General features: G+C 45.9%; 1 protein-coding gene across 1 annotated transcript; it reads left to right on the forward strand.

Annotated features, from left to right (window-relative positions):
• Position 1: 1 nt before the first annotated feature.
• On the forward strand, positions 2–825 carry CEBPB (CCAAT/enhancer binding protein beta; the record flags this gene model as incomplete). The annotated part of the gene is made up of 1 exon (XM_019548082.1): positions 2–825. A coding segment is annotated over one exon (612 nt), but the record flags the coding sequence as incomplete, so codon positions are not given.
• Between the last annotated feature and the right edge of the window lie 20,724 nt (positions 826–21,549).

The raw sequence follows: 21,549 nt of genomic DNA on the forward strand, positions 1-21,549 counted from the left end.
CGCCGACTTCCTCTCCGACCTCTTCGCCGAGGACTACAAGGGCGGCGCCAAGAAGGGCGAGTACGCCTACCTCGGCCTGCCCCGCCACGGCCACGGCCCCGGCCGCTTCGAGCCCGCCAAGGCGGAGCCGCCCGTCTTCGAGACGCTGGACTCGTGCAAGGGCGGCCGCAAGGAGGACGGCGGGGCCATGGCGGCGGCCTACGGCAGCGCGGCGCGCTCCTACCTGGGCTACCAGTCCGTGCCCAGCGGCAGCAGCGGCAACCTCTCCACGTCCTCGTCGTCCAGCCCGCCCGGCACGCCCACCCCGGCCGAGGCGGCCAAGCCGGCGGGCGCCGCGGGCTACGGCGGCGCCAAGGCCAAGGGCAAGAAGAGCGTGGACAAGCACAGCGAGGAGTACAAGCTGCGGCGGGAGCGCAACAACATCGCGGTGCGCAAGAGCCGCGACAAGGCCAAGCAGCGCAACCTGGAGACGCAGCACAAGGTCTTGGAACTGACGGCCGAGAACGAGCGGCTGCAGAAGAAGGTGGAGCAGCTCTCCCGCGAGCTCAGCACCCTCAGGAACTTGTTCAAGCAGCTGCCCGAGCCCCTGCTGGCCACGGCGGGACACTGCTAGCCGGCCCGGCCCCGCGGCCGCGGCGCGGGGCGGGGGGCGCGCAAGTGTGCGTGTATGCGGGGGCCTGTACCTATTGGTGTGTGTGCGCGCACATGGGGGTGTCCTGTATCCGTCTGACTGTGTGCCTGGCGCCTGGCATGGATCTGTGTGTGTGCCCGCGTGCGTGGGGGGTGTCGTGCATCTATTTGTGTGGCTGGGTGTGTGTGCGTGAGGGGTGTTGTGTGTGCGTGCATGGGGATGTCGTGTATCTATTTGTGTGTGTGAGAGGGGTGTCTGGGGGTGTATGGAGGGTGTGTGTCCAGAGGTGTATGGGGCATGTGTATACTGTGCAGGGGTGTGGAGTGCGGGTATGTATAGGTATGGGGGATGTCTGTATGAGGGATGTGTGTGTGTGGAGTATGTATGTCTGTATGGGATGTGTGTGTATGGGCAGTCTGGTGGCTGCTTGTTCCCTGCCCCCCCCAGACAAGCCTGGACTGGGGCCAGAGGAGACCCGGGGAGAGCCTCGAGCTGTCTTTGCTGGTGTCTGTATGTACCTGCTGGCGGGAGAACCCCCCACCCCAGCGTCCGTCTTCCACGGGAAGGGGGGAGCTCCCGGGCTCCTCCATCCCTGCCGGAGGAACCGTGTTTCCTGGGGGCCATTGCTTTGTTTCAACAGCAGCCAAAGTCCCCCTTCCTGCCCCCCCCTCGCCTTTTCCCCCCTTCCCAATGCACAATCTCTGCAGGCTGGTGAATGCTAGAGTTATTTAAAACAGAGCGAGAGGGAGAGAGAGAGAGCAGAGAGTGATGCAATCCTTGAAACATGGCTGGGAATGCTGTGGACATGATGCAATCTCATGTAACTGTCAGTCATGAATTGAGTAATCTGTTTAAAGATGTTTCTACTTTTTTTTTTGTTTTTTTATTATAAAGAGTAATCTATTTCTATAAGAAAGCGTGTGTATATTTTGGGATCTATGCCTTCTTGCTGCGGTCGAAGCATTAATGAACAATTTTAATAAATTTTCTGGCTAGGAACAAGAGGTGCTTGTTTTATTTTCAAGGCACTGTCAAGGCAGACCGAATTGGCGCGCTCTGGCCTGCCTCGGTGAGAGCAGGGAGCAGAACTTTTTCTTTTTAACTCCGTGACTCAGCAGAAGACTAAGAGAGAACCGGTGAAGAGCCGAGCCTGGGAGTTTGAGCCAGTTCCCCCTCGCTGCCTCCTTGAATTTCCTCTAATACCTTGATTTTGCTGCTGCCTGGGGGTTTTCTGGGGATTCTTTTTTTTGTTTTTTTTTTTCGTTTTTTTTAAAGCAGGTTCCTTGCTTCTTGGTTATGTGACTCAGGATTTCTGCTGCCTGTAGTTTACAGGGATAAACCAGAAGATGACAGAATTTTTGTGTTGACTGTCGGGAACTTTGGGTCGGCACTGAGACACCTACCACAAAACCCAGCTGAGGTGAGACGCATGTGAACAGCTCTCCCTACAGTCTTCTTTTGGGCTGTTATTCTGCCACATCTTTCTAACAAAGTACTGATAGCGCTGCTCCTCTGAAAAGTGCATGTGCGTGTTTGCTGGAGGGAAGGATGGATCAGGAATGTGTCTGTGGGGTACCGAGGTAAAGGCGAAAGGAGGCATGGATGGAGGCAGAACTTTGTGACCAAGGAAGGAGGAGGCTTTGCTTACAGATGTATCATGTGAGGCTTGTCAAGGCCTCTGAACTGCACATTTCCTGGCTCTCTCTCATAGGCCACAGTATATGTATGTGCCTATAACAGTGTTAACAGTCTAAAGCTGATTACACAAAAGGGTTGGGTAAAGAACTGGGCCTTACTCAGCATTTTCCACCATGCTAGACCTGCTTTAGGCACTTCCAGCTCCTAAATCCAGATGCCCATAGTCCCTGGGGTGGGAGAGAGGGGGAAATTCCCTCCCTGCTCTGTGCTGTGCTTGACAGTTGAATGCAAATATTCTATTTTTTTTTTTTTTTTTGTTAAAGCATAGTGGACTTGAACTTGCTGTTATATGTCAAGCTGTAAAAGGCAGTGACTGGGGTAGGGAGTGAATAGTTTGCTGATCAGTACTTTTGCAAGTGGAGTAGGTGGTTTAATGAAGAAGTTGAGTTTAATTTTCAGTCATGGGGCCTGAGCACGTCTTCCTCAGGCAAGTGAAACTCCTGCTGGAGTCTTCGTTACAGCCAAGTGCTCAGGCCCAGCTGTAGCTTTCACCAGGGCCTGTACAAGAGCAGGAAGGGTGGGTTTGAGTCCTAGTTAGATGTAGCTCCCTTCTGCTTTGTAATCTGTGGAAAGAAGTTCAGGGGATTTTCCGAGCCTCTAGAATTGGACTTTCTTGGATCACAAAGTCAGCCTCTGCATTGTGGTAGGTGGATGCTAGAACCTGCTTTGAATCTCTCTAGTGAGGATGGTTTTCATAATGTGGCGAGGCTGTTTTTACCATTCCTCTCCTACTACTGACAGACCGTATGGGGATAGACACTCTCTGGAGCACAGGGCCGTGTATCATTAATCAAACTTGTGAGTACTGCTTCCAAGTTATGTGGGAGGGTGGCTGGTTTTAGAAATGCTGGAAGCTTGAATAACCCCTAAGGATTTCTCTTGGACAAAATGTCCCTCCAAAACTCAGGGATGGGATGGGACTGAAAGAGGGGGAGACTAAAGATTTTAATACTTAAATTGCTGGCCCAACTTAATATTCCAGCCATGGAGTTCCAATAGAGGCGCATGAGCCAAGCCCCTTGGCCTTAACCGGCTGTAGTTTAAAAAGTATCCACTTTTCCATGGACTGATGTTTGGATAATGGCTGCAGAATTCAATGCACCTCCTGACTTGGGCCACGTTTTGCCCATTTAGGTGTCAGTGTAACACCCAGCCTGGGTTTTTTTGAGGCAGGACATATTCCAGATGCCAAAACTGAAGGCAAAAGGCAGCGACTTGCCAAAGGTCCCAAGGGTGTCTGTGTGAAGGCTAATAAGGTAGGAACTCCTGAGTCTCAGGTTCTCTGATTTATATTTAACCACCTTCGATACAGTTCAGCAGCCCTGGGCTGCTCTTACATATGTGTGGGTCATGGAATATTTTATTTCAGAGAAACCTCATAGAAAATTTAGGGAACTGTCATAGGGAAGAAGGGAACAATAACTACCAAACAAAACAATCTGTATTTTTCCAACTATAATCACACCAGGGAGACAGAAATATATCCCTACCCAAACTTTACTCATTCCGAAACACTGATGCAGGTTCCTTCTAACAATAGGTTCCTGCACCTTGGGAAATCCTTGTGCACTTCACTAGCTATCCCTTGTCTCTCCTGCTTCTCTGTGCTGAAGAGGCTTATTTTATAGCTTAGTTGTGACCCTGTATTGTCTATGCAAGCACAGCTCCCACTGAGTTAAGGAATCGGGATCAAATTTGTACGCAGCCTTCTCATTTGAAATATACACCATCGTTCAGTTTGGACAAATATCTCTTTCATATTGGTACAGACTGACAATTCCTACTGGGTCATTCTTACTGGCTACTGCAGTTGTGTGGGGGAACAGACTCCTGTAGAAGCAAAATCATTTTTACGTTATTTTTCTAAAGGCCTCCAGATCCACTTCAACATCTGCTGGACCATTTGTACTTGATGCTGTTTAATCCCAAAACAGAAAGGCTCATTCTCAAAAAGGTGTTTTAAAACATACAAGAGGCAAGGATTTCTTAGGGTGATATCTTTTCTTGGGCCGGTTGTATAGTCAGGACAGAGTTAGACAAGCTTTCAAAAGTAAGATTCTTTTTCAGGTCTGGCACTAATCCAACTATGCAGTTAGTCTGATATCTTGTATCAGTTTAAGAAATCCTGGCCTCTCACATAATTCTGGACCATCATGACTACAACATCACTCTTACACTACCATTTTAAAGCATGGTAATTTTATTTATTTGCCAACTGGCTTTCTGTTGGGCTGTCTATTTTATATGACACTTATCTTGATACAACAGCAGTAGCCCCTTGCACAGCTACTATTGTATGTTATTGCTTTGCATCGTAAATGTGCTTCAGAACCAAATGGCCACCCTGTTACACCTGAACTAGCAGGAGGAGGAGCTGTTGACTGAAATTACAGTAGTTGTGGAGTGTTGTCCTATAGCACTCAAAACCAAACACTTACACACTGTAAATGAGCACAAAAGGAGTACTGCAGGGCTCAGTCAGATATGATTGTGATAATATCACACTTTTCTTGTTGAAATTGTGTGATAGCCAACAACTACCTAAAACACTGGGGGGAAACTGTGAATAAGGCAATATTTGTATCCAAGAGTTCTGATGACTGAATTTTGTTAGAACAAATGCATGCACACACACAGAACAATCTTCCTGGTTTTCAAGCAATGTTATATTAGCCATAAATCAGAATACTACAGCTCAAAATGTCTGCTTAAACAAAATGAAAACAGTATTTGGATGTGAGATTATATCTCATTCTTTAATTACCACTTCAATATTCTCTTGCACCTTATTCAGTCACTTACAATGGGGCTGTACTAAATCAGAATGGCAAGGGCTGGTATTCCCTTTGGTGAAAATGACTACGTGCGGTACTGATAAATAGGGCCCTTAAAACGTTTGCTACAGATAAATGCCAATACAGGTTAGAAGCAGCAGAAATAATACAAACAATACCCATGGTTATTCCCCCTACTTTTTGTAACAAAGATAACTTTGTTTGCACCCTTTAAGATCTCCAAATATTGACAGGCTTTTAGTAACAAAAACAGATGAGCTTCAAAGCAGCACACAGCAGTGTTAGTGGAAAGTATCTTTTAAATTTCCCCACACCCTACACACAGATTTGGGCTAAAAGAGCTTCTGGTCCAACCAGGAAACAAAAGCAACATCAATAATTTACTTGACTAATCACACTTAAACCATTTAGCTCAATGTTGAATATTTATTGCTCACTTCTCTATAAAGTAAAATAAATAATAAATATGTAGCTAACATTAAACAGTGAATACATTTGAGAACATTCTCTTTCTTCTGGCAATGATCCTCGAAGAGGAAAGGAGGGGTGTATTTCTCTAATACGTTTTATTTTGCAAATTATTTGCTGTGTTTCAAGACACATCTACCTAAAGCCATGGGAAGCGTTTGCAACAGAATGCAAAATAATGGTATAGACTGACATCACATCCACCAAAAGTTTCCTATGTTTCCAGAAGCTTTCAGGTAAAACTGGGACCTATTTCAATCTGTGCTGGCATAGATGAGCACCAGAATGCAAAGGTGACTGCTAATCCAAGCAGATCTAATGTATTCTTGGACAGACACTGAAATCATCCAAAATGTATAATTCCACATGATTTTGATGTAAGACTGTACAAACCTCCAAATGAACTTCTCTCTGAATTTCTGAATGTGCTGAACTTGAAGCCCAGAAGACAATCCAAGGGGGTATATCACCCAAATGTGAACCAAAGCCAAAGGACTGTATGTACAAGTACCTGTGAAGTGAAGCTGCTAAGTTCATCACAGCCCTAACTCTGAGTTTTTGTCAGTGTGATTCATTCACAATTAAAATGCCATTTGGAGACTATTCCTGCCTGCCTGCTAGATTGTTTCCTATTCTTGTTAATCAAGGCTTTGTTTCCCCCGCCCTGGAAAACAGGCTGTTGAATTGCTAAACAATTTGAAATGCAATGTTCTGCCACTCAGTAACAGGAGTAAAATTCAGATGAAGTGTAAATGGATATATTTTCACGGAAGGTATCAAAGTTGCAGCCATTTACACTAGGGCTGAATTTGGTCCAAAGATTCAGCTGTTTGCTACCCATTTCAGGCAGGACCACAACAGTTTGATTCTCATCTGCTTTCAATTTCCCCACATTTTGGGGTGTTGAGATCCAAGTCTTTTCATGTTCAGCCCACTAAAAGGTGTCTTGACATACACATCCATGCACAATGTTGGGGTGGGGGGGAGAGTTAGTCTTGATTTTGCCCCTATTCTCTAGCTTGTTAGATTTTGAAGGCTCCTTCCCAACTGTTATAAAACACCCTTGCACAAAGTTCATGAGTATTTGAATTCGGGGTTTTTAGCTAGGTCCCATGCTGTCTTTTTATGCAATGAATATGATGGAAAAATAGTATCTAAAATCCACATATTTCCAAAATACAGTGCAATACAGTAATATGGGCTTTTCTGTGAATAGACCCATTTGGGGTTTGTATTTTGGGCTCCACACAGCAGAAGTCAGTACACAGAGCCAATCAGAAAGAAATGAGGGCAACATGCCTTTGATAGGGTTTACAGAGTCTAGTGGTCTCTGTCCCTGTTTAAAGTGAGCACTATGGCTCGTTTGAGTTCTATAAATACCCTGGGTTTCCTAGTTTATTGCAACAGCATTTCATTAAGCCACTGGTATGTATTTCATCAATGGAGTCTACAGTAGTACAGTAGTCTCTACAAAACTCTAAAAATCCCTTTAATTTGTAATGTTTTGACTGTGTTCCCCTCCAGTTCTGGGCTGTCTGGGATCTGGACTACATGAAACTTATGAGCTTGCCTTATTTTATGTATTAGGTGAGCTGAGGAGTTTTGATTTCAGGCAGTAATGTCACAGTGACATGATGGGAAAATATTTCTGTGCAACATGATGAAACAATTACTTGGCTGAAGTAATTCAGGAAGGGAATCACAGGAATAAGAGAAAGTGACCGGAGCCCATTTGAAAGGCAGAAGGAAACAGCCCTGCTAGCCAGCTAACACAAACACTGGTTTGCTAATTTCCCCGGACGCCGGCCATAGACAATACTTGTCTTGGTGTCTTATGGAAGGTAGTGAAATATTGGCCCTGCCTACTCTTACAGGCGTCTGAGAAAACAAAAAGCCAGAAAGCTTAGAACTTTAATATGCCTTTAACTCTTTAAGCATTGGAGTCATCATGATGAAGCCAATGAAATAGTTCACTCTAGCATAATGAATGGAATGAGAAGAAGATTGCGTTTCAGGGGGGACTTTGGTTGACTGTGACTAGGATGCAAGCTGGGCCCTGGCTACTGACACCTAAAACTTCAGTCTCAACACACAGCATCTGTGCAGGCTCCAGAAAGGTATTTTTCCCCACTTACTGCTAAGGAAACACAGTGGAAGTGAGGACTGGGGTGTTTAAGTATGTATTTAGCACACTGCTGAATTGGGACCCTGATTCTGAGGGAGCAAAGCAGAAGGCAAAAGACTAAACTACAGCTTTCACTGCACATAACCATGCAACATACCAGGCACATCCATGCTGGTTCCTATGGCATGACGGTGCATGCGCATTTGCTCTACACATGCCAAAGCACCCCTGAGCCTAAGAGTGGGGTAGGGCATACCTGAACCGTCTTCTTCTACTTGCTGAAGAGCTTCCCCCAGAATCTTAGTGTGGGTTTAGGGCATTAAGAGACACAACTGACATTACCTTCACAGCTTGCCAGCTGCAGAAGACATGCCTTTCTACATGGCCTTCTACAACATAAGCCTTTCTACATGGCCTTCTCTGACCTCATGAAAGCTTCTGACACTGTCAGCTGAGAAGTGTTGTGGAGGATCCTTCTGAAGTGTGGTGAAATTTGTCAACATTCCTGCCTGTTCCCTCATGGTTTGTGAGTGGTGGTTCTCAGCAATGGCTCTATCACAGATCCCTTTGAGGCTAAAATGGGAGTTAAGCGAGGCTGCATCATCATTCCAACACTCTTCATAATATTCCTTGCCACGATGCTACATCTGACCACCAACAAGCTTCCAGATGGAGCGGAGCTCAACTACTGAATGTATAGTAAGATGTTTAATACTTCAGCCAGCTCCAAGCCAAAACCAAGATCACCCCTACCCCAATCATTGAGCTTCAGTATGCTGATGATGCTTAGTGTGTGCTCATTCAGAAGCAGAGCTTCAGGCAATCATCAATGTCTTTACCAAGGCATACAATCAAGGCATACAAGAAAACAGGACTGATGCTTAACATGCAGAAGACTAAGGTCATGGGTGGGCCTCCTGGCTCTGGGGGGGCACCAGTAGCCGATCATCAACTGGGGGGGGAGGGGTCCCTCAGCGGCCGATCGCCAACCCCAGAAGTGCTGGCAGCAAACCAGAAGTGCCAACAGTACTTCTTAAGGGGAGCACCAGCAGCAATCCCCACTCCCCGGCCGGCAAGGGCCAATTTTAGGGGGGACATGTGCATCACCTATGATTAAGTTCCTCCACCAACAAGCTCCTAATGAACAGTACCCAGCTCTGGTAATCGAGCTCCATGGTGAAACTCTGGATAACGTTGCGTACCTCAGAAGCCATCTCTCACAGTCGGCTGACATCGCGAAAGAAATCTAACATAGCCTCAAATGTGCAGTGGCTGCCCGATGAAATGAGTGTTTAAAGATCATGACTTCAGATCCAACACCAAGTTCATGGTTATCCAGCAGCCATGATCCCCACCTTGCTGCATGGAGTTGAGACATGGACAACATACAGGAGACATCTGAAGTTGTTGGAGCGGTACCATCTGTGCTGCCAGTGGAAGATCCTCCAAATCCAGTGGGAAGACAGGTGCAAGCAAACAACATCAATGTCACTGGGCTAGCCATGTCATCCGGATGTCCAACTCCAGACTCCCGAAGCAAGTTTTATTCTCCTAGCTCAGCTGAGGTGTACACTCGAAAGGAGGGCAGAGGAAGCGCTTCAGGGATGTCCTCTAGGCAAATTTTAAAAAATGCAATATTGATGTCAATTTGTGGGAGGCTATCACCCAGGACCACCCCAGATGGAGGAAGTCGGCTGCAAGGATCTCATTACTTTGAAACCTCACGAAAGCAAGAGGAAATGAAAAAGCGGGAGTGGCAGAAACAGCACGTCGCAGACCAAATCAAGAATTCAGCACCACCCACCCCACACAGAAACACGTCTGAGCTGCAGTAGAGTTTGACGGTCGTGGATAGGCCTCATCATCAGCCATCTACAGACACAGAGATAAGACAATCATGGAAGACGATCATCCTCAACTGTGAGGGATTGCTGAAGACGCTATGCGACTGGTGCTGGTGCAGGCAGTTATGCTACAGCAGCTAGGCCCACTGGTATAAACCAGGCCTTGTTGGCAGGAGTTTTTCTGCTACCAGGCTTAGTCCAGCTCCCCCAAAGGAGAGAAAATTTCTGCCGGAGGTGTGTCGACACCAGGGGTCTCCCAGCAGAGCTACATCAGCAAGAGGATTTGATCTTTTAACACCCTGGCCAACATAACACTGCCAGGAGAACTCTGTGCTGCAGACAAATCCTTCCACACAAGTTCATTATATACAGCTCACTAGCCTCATTGTCATCCGTTGGACTATCCATGTTAAGAAAGCTTAACATGCATAGCTCTTGGCAGGATTGGGGCCAGAGAGGATGCAGTCTTTGGAATACTGGCTCTGTCCCACTGTACACTTCGTAGTACTTTTGGGGCTGTCCTATAACATGAGGAGATAAATGTGAACACTGAATGAGGGAGCTGAGGGGAATGAGCCTGTGGAGCTGAAGACAGGGTCAGTAGGTTGGCTCCCCCTATGCAAAAGGAGTGGGGCCCGCCACATTTTACACTACCCAAGGCAGGAAGGAATCTCACAAATAAGATGCTAAACACCTTCCCGATGCCATGTTGGGCCTTGTTCAACAAGGCAGCCATTAAAACTTTAGCCCATGCTTAAGAGCTTTGCAGAACAGAGGTGGATTTAAACATGGGCTTCAAGTTCACTGTGTGCTAAAATACTCAGGTGTCACGGGAACTTTCAAAGTTCGTCTGTGGCATCAGGCCTCCTGGCTATGACGTAGCTGTGGTACATGCACAGGCAGCTGGAAGGAAAGGGTGCTGCAGAAGCTAAATGCCCAGAAAGATGGTAAGTGAGATGTAAATCAGCTTGCACTCCGACGGCCAAAAGGAATCCTGATATACTGTCAGTGATGTAGAGAGAGCCCTGTCTGTGTGTGTGCTGGCTAGGTCAGGGCAGGCTAACATTTCTGACAGGATGTTAGCACCTGGCTGGTGGTCAGAAGCTTCTTAAGCAATAATCCATGTTGGACCACCTAGGGCTAGTGCCAAGATCCATAGGTTTCTGTGATTCAGAAGTCAATGGAAAAAGCAAATACTGAGAAAAGTGATGGTGCTGGAGGCATGCCGTGGCCAATTTGATGACTACTTGTGATTCCTGGCAGAATAATAATGACAGCTCTACAACTCTATACTCTAAAGGTAAGGTCATAATTAGTTAACACTTATATAGGGTTTTGCACCCACAGATCTCAAAACACTTTCCTTGGACAGGCAAGTCTCATTATCCCCACTTTACAGATGGAAAAGCTGAGATACAGAGAAATAGACTGACGTACCCAAGGGCCCAGGAAAGGCAATATGCTGGCCCTTTACCATCATCTGTCCTTTTGGCAGCCCTCAGCACAGGCCAGAGTGGCGCGATGAAGTCTGAAGCAATGAACAGAGAGGTCAAGGGTGGGGTGAATGCTAAGAAGAAACTTCCCACAAGAACTGAAGTCTGAGGCCTCAGAAGAGGGAAGTGAGACAAAAGGGCACACGGGGCTAAGGAAGCTGTTCCAGGCCCAAGAAGTGCCCGGAAAAAAGGCTTAGAGTCATAAGTGCTGACTTCTATTTTTGCTGGGGTGGGGGGCCTAAAATGATGCCCCTCCCTCCCTGCCAGTGGTAGGGCTGGAGCAGAGCCAAGCAAAGCCTGCGCAACTCCACGCTGCTGCTCCTGCTGCTGCCAAGTGGGCAGGGAGTGCCTCACTATGGCAGTGCAGCTGCCATGGGGCTCCCAGGGGGAAGGTCAGCAGGGTGGGGAGCCCCGCAGCCACAGTGGGGAGCCTGCATCTGCCCCCACACGAATATGGGGGGCACATGCCTCCTCATTTCCCCCTCCCCAGTAGTGCACACAGTGGTAGAGAGCTGCCCCTGACCCCTGAACAAGCCACCCGTGGCTCTGTCCCACTCCCCTCCCTGACCCTGGGCCCAATGCACAGCCCTGGCTGGGCAGCTCAAGGCCCAGCCCCTGTCCCACTCCCTCCCTCACCACGGGGGCCTCAATCTGCCCTCCCCCGGCATATGGCAGGGAGAGGGGGAGCCCATGGAGCCTCCTGGCAGCAGACGGCCCCAGGAAGTTGCCACTACCTGCAGAGAGCCCCCGCACCTACCCCTAACTCCTGGCCCTGGCCTGGCCAGAGGGAAGGAGGTACCTGCTGCCTACTCCGGGTGCCCATGGCCAGGATGCCCACCTCAGCTGTGCTGTTCCTGGTGCCCCAGGTGGCACCTGATTGGCAGAGGTCCCTGGACCTAGTCCCCACAGGCCTGTGCATTAATTCACCCCTGCTTGAAGTTCCCATTTTGGGACTGTCCTGGCCAATTAGGGATGGTGGGGGGCAGGGCCTTCAGGCTCCAACATACTCAATGCATATGCCTTGGGTCGTTCATGGCAAAGGGAAACAAAGGAGGACAAGGCAGGCCAAACTTGAGCAGCATTTTCCTTAAAGGACAGCCAAGCCCCTGACCTCATTAACATGATCCAGGGCTTCTGCTCCAGCCTTTTATGCCAAATCCTTAAAGGCAAAACCAGAGCAATTGTCTGCCAGTGGGTTGGCTGCCAGCAGCTCTGTGCAGATTTTGCAGTAGTAGGTGCCCAGAATCCCGAGAGCTTGATAGTCAGGGGCTCCTCGGCTTTGGAGCAGCTGGGAGATCAGCTGGGCTGAGCTCTCTTTCATCACACAGGGAGAGGAAACTCCCTTCTCTGGCCCTCCAGGGCAGGGCTGAGTCCTGTTGGTGGGGAGGAGCTGGGGTGGATGGGGGAAGCTTCTATAGCTGCCCCACCTGTTCTGGGCATAAATTGAAACGCTCAGACTCCAAGCCTGTCAATTAGGGAAATGTTACTGGCACTTGAGGCTTTGATGGGTGTGAATACAAGTAGAGAGGGCTCAAGTTTAAAAAAAAAGTTTGAGGGCAAAATCCATCCTCCTCTGAGGAGACTGGAGGAACAGAAAGCACTGGAGTGGTGAAGCCTGACACTAGCCTGATCCTACACAGACAGCTGGGGCAATGCACATAACGCTGCTGCAGATGGACCGGGTGTCCCCCTGTAGCACCAGCTGCCCTCCGAACAGACATGCAGAAGAGCTGAAGGGCCTTGTCATCCCAGGAGAACAGACCAAGTACGCTTGGGGCCACGAAGGACCGAGGAATACATTAGCCACATTCCCTGAGTTATCATCACACAATGCTGAGTGACCAACCCAATCTTCCATTTCCATGAAAGTGTGAAATCACTAATAATGCTGACAGGTACATTCACCTTGTTAGGTTTCAGAGCCAATGTGTTCTTGAGATGAGCTGGGAAGCCAGCGCCTCTCAGAGCTCTTCTTTCGGGCTGTATGCAAATTCAGTTGTGCCCAGCTCATGTACTGAAGGTTGTCCTGGTCATTCTACATGCTTAGGGAGATTTTTTTTCCCCTTGAAAAATTGAAGGTTGTATGAAAAGTGCTTTCTCCTTGGGAAACTCTAACCTGGATTGAGAGAGCACAAGGCAGACTCTTCCCTGTTGTAGTCATTAAGAATGAGGGTGGGGATCATCTCTCTGCACTCCCTAACTCTCGTCCCATCATCCATGCACAGCAGCCAGGGCAGGACTTTACCCTTTGTTGTTTAGCCTGCTGCTCTCAGCAAGCTATCGGTGTGTCAGATCTTCACAACCCTAATTGCCCTTGAAGTGGGATTTACCATGAGAGGAATTTGTCATGCACACTTGAGGCAGACTAGCATCTCTAAGGAAGCAGAGATAGACAAATGGAACAAATGAATCACCTTCCCATGGAAAAAAAATCATTTCATAATGTCTAAAATCCCACCAGCAGTGACACCTACCTTTTGCGTATGTCCTTTCCTAGAAACTGTCTGCTCAGGCAAGCACAACCCACAATTTCATTCGAATCCCCAGGCACTACCTAGCCTGAACCACTCCTAGGCATATGCTTAGGATTCTCAAGAGCTTATTATCATAAACTTTGTTAGAAATCCTGGCCCATATTCTCCCCCATGCTGAAAGCCACACAGCCTTGATGGAAGAAATAAATATGTGATTGTTTATGTGCTGATGGGTCAAATCCTCTTCCTTCATCAAACTGCATGGGAAGAGTCCAAGTAATTTGGTATGTACATATTGCTTATTGGGCTTTTTTTCCCCAGTAGGGTTTCAGAGTACCTATGATAGCAGTCTGGCTCTCAATGCCTGTGTAACACCATATCATGGGCAGCCAGGTCTCGGGTTACTAAGGGGTCATGGTGTTGAGGGGGGTTGGAAGAAACAAGCAGATTCCAGGGACAAACTGGGTCAAGAAACCAGGAGGTCAATCCAAGAGCAGGGTCTAGGAACTAGCCAAGTCTGAAAGCTGGGGAATCAGGCCAATAGTGGAGTTAGAGAGCAAGTGGGGCCAAGGACTCAGGAGATCAAGCAGAGAATGAAGTCAGAGCACAAGTTAAAGGGACCAGAAAGGTAGCCTGGGATCATGTTGAGCCCTGTTTTCCAGACATTTCTGCTTCTGGGTCAGGGGTTTATATGGGGGAAGTTGAAGCCAGCCAGCCAGTGGATACTGGCCAGCCACTCCAGTGCCAACAAGGGAGTGGATGGCCAGGCCCTGCTGGAGGCTTCAGGACAGGCTTGACCTGCCTGGGTGATTAACTATAGGATGGCAAGCCAGGACGAGTGGCCATGTTGGTCAAGCTGAGGCCCCAGGTTCAAAGCTGTGGTATAAAAAGCCTGTCTATGCTGACCCTAACTGCTCCAAGAACCAGGTTTCATCTGGTGACTGTGGGAGCACAACATGCTCAAGGCACCCTGTCTGTACCAGGCCAGAGGTGTAGGGGCTGACACAGGTACCAGCTGCCAATGGACAGCTCCCCTTGCCAAGAGCTTCCCTCTTATCAGGCTTCATCTTATTGCCTTCTGGGTGCCACTGCAAAGAATCTGCCCCTTATTACTTACATAGGAAGAATGGTGCGGAGCAAGGAAAGTAGAGTCCCATGCCTGACACTGCTATAGACTCAGTATGTGACCTTAGTCAAATCAGTTCATGGCTCAGGCCTTGTGTTTCCTCATTTGTAAAAAAAAAATGGCAATAATGCTGACATAGCTCATGGAGACTGGGACACCAGGATCAAGGACTAGGAGGTTAACTCACTCATATTAGCAAAATGTCAGGGGCTCGCTGGACAGAAGGTGGTGGAGAAAGGCTAGAAACATTCTTAAAACAGAGCTGAGATTCCCTTGTGTTCATACACTGCAGAACAACTACCAAACAGCTCCAGCCTTTTGAGGACCAGAGCCAACAATACTAATTGTGCTATTTATGGATCCATTTGCAAGCAAACTAAAACATTATTAGATGTTTGGGGGTTAGATTTGATGATGGGGGGGGTCGGACTTGATGATCTGCTCAGGTCCCTTCCGACCCTACCAGCTATGAAACTAAGATTTTGTAAATGTAGGTGAGGAGTTTTAAAATAGCTGCTGCAGCCTGAGGGAGAAGCAAGCTAAAGAGGGGCCTCTGCATCACTTCCTTCCCTCTTGTTTTAATGGCAAAGGTCATGTGCTGTGCCTCTGCACTGGGGTAAAATTCATTGCAAGTGATTTACAGGCAATACATATGTATTTTGTTGAGAATGGCTTAGCCAGCACATTCCACATGGTAACAAACCCAATTGTAAAATGTGCTCTGAAATGACTCTTACAGCAAAAATCTGAGTCCTCTTTCCCTACATAGTTGAACCTTATGTTAAGTTGGTTTCCCTGGCCCCTCTGTATTTTCCCTTCAAACTCCCCTTGCATATCATTCCATGTTGATGAGAACAGTCACACTTTTATTAAGTGCATAATAATATGCTGTCCACTGACTGTGTCATGATAAAGTATCTGTGTAATTCTGCCTGACTCCAAAAAGATGGGGCAAAAATCACTCAATGGAGTTCAGTAAATGTGGCTTTGAGAGATTGATGGGAAGTTTCAGGGAGAAGAGAAATTAGCTGTTTTTTATTGCTAAAAATTTTGCTGAGTAAATAATGAATTGTAGTGGGAAGAAGCACACTCTCCTCTACTGTAGGCATGTGGAGCAATCCCACCAAATTACATGGGAGCAGGAGCAGGCCACTGACTTTAGTACAAGCAAGAGTCACATGAAAGGGAACAAGCCCACTGACTGGCTCATGAGAGTAAAGGAGTAAGGGGGTAAAATCCTCTTCTAGGCAGAGGACCAGGGCAAGATCAGCATGCCACTAATTAGGAAAGGCTGAAATCTTTTCTATCAAAGCTCTTTTCCAAAGAAAACTTGGAGTTTTGACAAAATGAAATTTTCCATGCAAAGTATCAGGCTTCCAGAGAAAAACGTTCACTTTTCTTTAACTGTGTAGTTGGTTTGACGAGAAGCTGACAATAACTTCCCCATCCTCTAGATCACTCACACTCCAAATAAAGCCCAGACCGATGAAGCAAAGGACATATGATTGATGCAACACCGTTGTTATAGTCATTGGCAGCACGGGAAGAATCTTATCCATGATGAGACAGCACATGTCAAAAGATCCAGGTGATAGTGATGACGGTAAAATTACCCTTAAGAGTTTAATTCCACTTAGCTGAAACTGGAAGAGCAATCTACAGGGGCTGAATCCAGTTCTGTCCAAGCCCGGAAGAAAGGTCATTAAAGAGCAGTGCATCAAGTTAAAAACATCACAGGAGCCAGAGACACGCTCACTGACTGATCTACCAGGTTGGTGGGATAGTGTTTCTTGCTATGTGCAGCTACCTCTTAATAAATAACCTTTATTAGCCTCATCTCCAGTCCAAAAAGAGTCTCAGTCCAGTTATCAATATAAAGACAGACACCAGTGGGACTTATGTCTTCCAAAATATTTATCAATAGAAGTTGTTGCTAAACAACAACAGAAAAGCTAGTGTTGTATCATGTTGCCCTGAAATATCTCAGGCTCTTCCCAGTACAAAGAGTGCCTGGATGCTTCCAACAACACTGCTAGTGGACTTGCCATGACACTTGCTCTGTGCGTTTTGGGGGAAGTGGAGGGGAGGCATGGCTGCAATATTATGGACATCTGATTATTACACTGCATCTAATTTTCATATAAATTAGCTAAATGCATGCATAAATAACCAATGGCTGAAATGTAAAATACTTGCATATACAAATCACCAGTTCAACACATTTACACATGCAGCAACCCAAACTGTAACCACAGTAATCTTGTACATGCAATCACACGCTCAATTTAGCAATTGGTATTTGTGAATGCAAGCTGTCTGGGATTAGGTCCAGAATATTGTCTAGCTGTCACTTTTTTCCCTATGTAAAAGATCGAGAGAAAAACAAGAGGAAAAAGAGGAGCCCTGAGATTGTAAACAGCAAAATTAAAATGAAAGGAACTGAAGAGGCAATGTACACATGATCTCAGTTTGTCTAATGTCCATCTTCAATATTACCTTAATCTTAAAGTAATGTAACAGTGATGTTGTAGCCATGATGGTCCAGAAGTTTTGCACGAGGCAAGGATTTCTTAGGGTGATATCTTTTAACGGACCAACTATCTAGTTGGGACAAAGTTAGACAAGCTTTCAAATGCAAGACATTCTTCATCAGGTCCTAAAGATCACTGTACATTTCCATTGCAAGCAAATGCACAGATTCAGGCAGATTATAGGCTAGATTCTGACTCTTGACGTTGGGTACAGAATGGGTACAGAAATCAAATTCTAATTTAGAAACTATATATATAGTGACAAAAGCTATAATGTAGGTTGTAAAGGGTTAAAAAAAGGTGGAAACCAAAACCACAAAAGCCATAAGGCAACATAACCCCAGCCAAATAGTTTTGTTACTAACTCAGGCTTTAATTATAACATGTCATATAATGACATAGTGTTATAATAGGCAAATATAATGCATTCATCTGATAGTCTATGTTGGCTTTAACAATAGGTGCAGTGAACCAGCCTTGGCTGATAATTCATTCGGAACCAATCTATGCCCTCCACCTAGATACTTATCTGCTTCTTTAATTATGTGGAGGGAAACTTTCTTGAGGCCATATTCATAAAGCTTTCAATACTCACTTACACCTACATAAAATGATGACTTTCCAACTCTGGTCCTTTCTTTCCCGCTTGGATAACACTTCAGTGAAATAAAAACAGGGACAAAAGGTCACTGAAGTACCAGTAAGGAGGCTTGATAATGAAATACCCACTGTCTCCTGTCACGGATGGAGGAACGTGTTTCTGATAATGTTTATTTTATCAAGCATGTGCTTAAATGGTCAGCAACACAACTCATTGATGATGGCAGAATGGTTGATACTGCAGGGTCATCTTGGAAATTACACAGATCAGCTGGATCCTATTCCCACTGCAGTGAGTGGGGGTTAATAGCAATCAGGTGAACAGGTCTAGACCTTCATAGCATCAAACCAGCTTTTGGAGACAGTGGCTCTGCACATATCTAAATACATGCTCCAAATTTCTTCAAATGTGGTAATTTATGGGGCTGTGCACAACAAGGTAAAACTCAAATGCACTCTGCCTCTCTGTTAATTAGGGCCAGAGGTTCCCAGCTGCATGTGGGAGAACTGCAAGGCCGTGCCATCTCACCTATTGGGACCGTGCACACCAACACACATGAACAATATCAGGAAAGAGGAACAGCAGCAGGCCAACAAGGACCAAGCAAAGGCAATCTTCTGAAGAGACGTGAACAGAAGAACCTTCCTATCCGACAGTCCTTTTATCAGAATCAAATTGGTTTTATCAGAATCCAAGGGCTGACATGAGGTTTTTATATTTTAATACTAGCTAAGTAACTCAAGACCAGCAGAATCACTACTTCTCTATCCACTTATGCCCTTCTTTTCCTTTCCCTCTCTCTCCTGCAGCCCTCTTCCACACTCCCCAGCATAAAATCCTCTCCTGCTGCCCTTTGAACAGACTGTGCTGGGAATGTGACATGGGAGCTCCTTAATCTTGTGGTGGCGCCTAGATAATACGGTGATGGGTACTGAAATGCTGAAAAACAGACAGACAGGCAGATGGCTAGATAAGATTAGATGTATAACTAATTTAGCCAGGCATCATACAGAGTGACTGAGAGAGCTTATTTGCATACAGCAAGCCCTACTGGTAAAACCACCTTAAAAGTTTGTCATTTTAATTTTATCAGAAGGCAGACCTTTGATCTGAACTGTTTTGAAGGCATGTACATTATTTGAACAGCATCTTGCTTGCCCGGATGATACAAGACAGATCTGTAGTTTCTGGCATGTAAGTACAGAGGATGTGCATACATACATACGGACGGCTACAGGCCAGAGAGATATCTGAGCATTACTGCACAGATACCGACTGAAAACACAATCATCTCCTTGTGCTGATATGTGCTATGAATAACAGCTAATGAAAAGTTCAGACCAGCATCTGTATAACTAAATATAAGCCTGACATACTTTTATATAAGAATGTCCAAAATTTGAATTGGTCCACAAAGCAGAAACAAAGTGTATTAGCTTAGTAATTAAATAGCTGAAACAAACAAAAAAATGCTATCCCTTCTCATTTTCTTTTTTCCTAATAATATTTCTATTTTTTTCACTCAGGAAAGGGGAGGAACAGGGGAATAAAAATAGCCTTCTTGGTTCACTATTGTTCAGAGGCACTTTTAGATTCCAGCTCTCAGGCACAAGCACAAATACCAAAACGTTTTGCTGTGCCATTACAGAGGAAAGAATTTGCATTTTAAACCCAGATTTTAGAAGTCATCCAGTGCAGTTTTGTAGCAGATTACTTGTATAAACTTATAAAGGGGGCTGGCACTGACTAGTTGGTAGCCTTTATATACGGACAGGGAAAACAAGTTACCAAGGAAGAATTTAGTTCATTAGCCCAAGTCTAATTTACTCCATTCATCCCAGGGCAGAGGACTATTTTCCACTCAAATCTCTTTGAAGTAAAAATTGCTAAGAACACGCACTAAACAGAGACAAATAGTTCTGGGTCTTAATTATTGATGGAAGAAGCTCTTAGAAGATTCTGCAATTATTTAACAAAAGCATCCCAACAGTTCACATGTTAATTCAAGCCTCTGTGGTTCAGTCGTAACAGAATCTTTCTCCAGAGCAGGCTCTCTCACAGCATTTTTAATAGATCCTGATTCCACCTGGTTTGAAATTCTGCATCATACCACCTCACACAAAATGCTGTGTCTCCTCCTCCCCCATCCAAAATCAGGAACCCCCAAATCATCACCCACATGCCTAATTTGGACACTTCAGGCTTATTTTTGTATACTGCCTTACACAGTGTGTAGTCTTAGGGCACTGACAGATGTTCATTTAAAGGCTGATGGGATCTGACCCCTAATCCCAATAGTCATGCCTCCTGCCATGCCATGCATTCATGGCAGGACACAAGATTTTGGGATCAGGAATCAGATCCCAATTGTGCCCTACTTGCCAGTGCAGCAGGAACCCAGGTTCACTCAGTTGGTTGTTGACTGGATTGGGACTGCACCAGGCTTGAACCAGCCCACCCTCACAGCCAGCTGATCATCAGCTGATAATTGACTGAACCAGGACGCACCAGGGTTCCAGCGGGGCCCTGCTGTGCCCTGGGGACAGTTTGAGGCCTGGTACAGTCCCAGATCTGGCCGACAATCAGCTGATTGGCAGCTGGCACAAGCTGGTTTGAGCCCTGGGACAGTGCCAGATCCAGCCAAAAACCAGCTGTTTGTTGACCAGTGGGGACATCACCAGGACTGGTTGGAGACCTTGATGAAACCCTAACCCTGCCACATGTTCAGTTTAAGGCAAGATGGAAACCAACCACAAAAATATTACACAAGTGCTGTTTTCCCTTTTTAGGGGCACCATTAATTCCACGAATGTGTGGCTGCGTTACTATTTAAGATGTGATTAACAGACTAATCGTGTCTTAAATTTAATGTATGCCAGGGGTTTTATATATACATAAGTCTTATAAGTCCAATGGATATATTGCACTGTCTTTCAAATCGGGTAGCATTTTGCTCTCACTTTGCATAATTGGAAAGGACTACAGGAGGGTGCCTCACAGGGAAGAGTCTGGCTCATGCTTGCTATGTATGTATGTACAAACCAAGTAAATGCACATGCAAATGGCTAATTATACATCCAAACAGCACTTGCACATGCAGTGCCCAGTCCGCATAGTGACTGTAACTGCATGTATAATTTCTCTTGATTGTTGAATGCCAAACATTTTTTAAAATGAAATCCAGGGTCTGCAGTAAACTAAGGCAACTGTTCAAAATGGGCATTTATAAAACAGTTCGTGTTTAGCTCCCTGAGAATGTAGTTTGATTTTCTAACAGGTGAGCAGCCAGCAGCTCTCACTGGGTTTGGAAAAATCTGACCATGCAGGCATCTACATTTAGTTTCAGGAACCTAATTTTATGTACTCATGTTTTGAGAAACACTGGCTAGATTACCAGCTCAGGAAGTCAGTCAATAACTAAACATGCAATGCCAAGAGATCTAGAAAGTGAAAGTCTGTAGAAACATGCTGAAGGAGGAGATCCCTGCTATTGTTATTTATCCTGGAATGAATCTAAAAAAAACTTAAACCCAGTTTAGCAGCCAGCTCAGGACATCAGGGAGAAATATAACTTTGTGAACTACATACATGCATTCCTCTATTTGCACAATAACAGCAGTTACCCTTTATACAGCACTTTGCTCCTTCAAATCCCTGCAGAAACCAGCTAATAAAATAACAATGCACTGCAGCATAACATTTTAACTGCAAAACAAAGGAGCAATGAAGAAAAGTTAAATCAACTTTTTTTTTGCAAAGCTCA

Source organism: Crocodylus porosus, unplaced genomic scaffold (genome assembly GCF_001723895.1).
Source record: "Crocodylus porosus isolate Cpor-Errol unplaced genomic scaffold, CroPor_comp1, whole genome shotgun sequence".
NCBI lineage: Eukaryota > Metazoa > Chordata > Crocodylia > Crocodylidae > Crocodylus > Crocodylus porosus.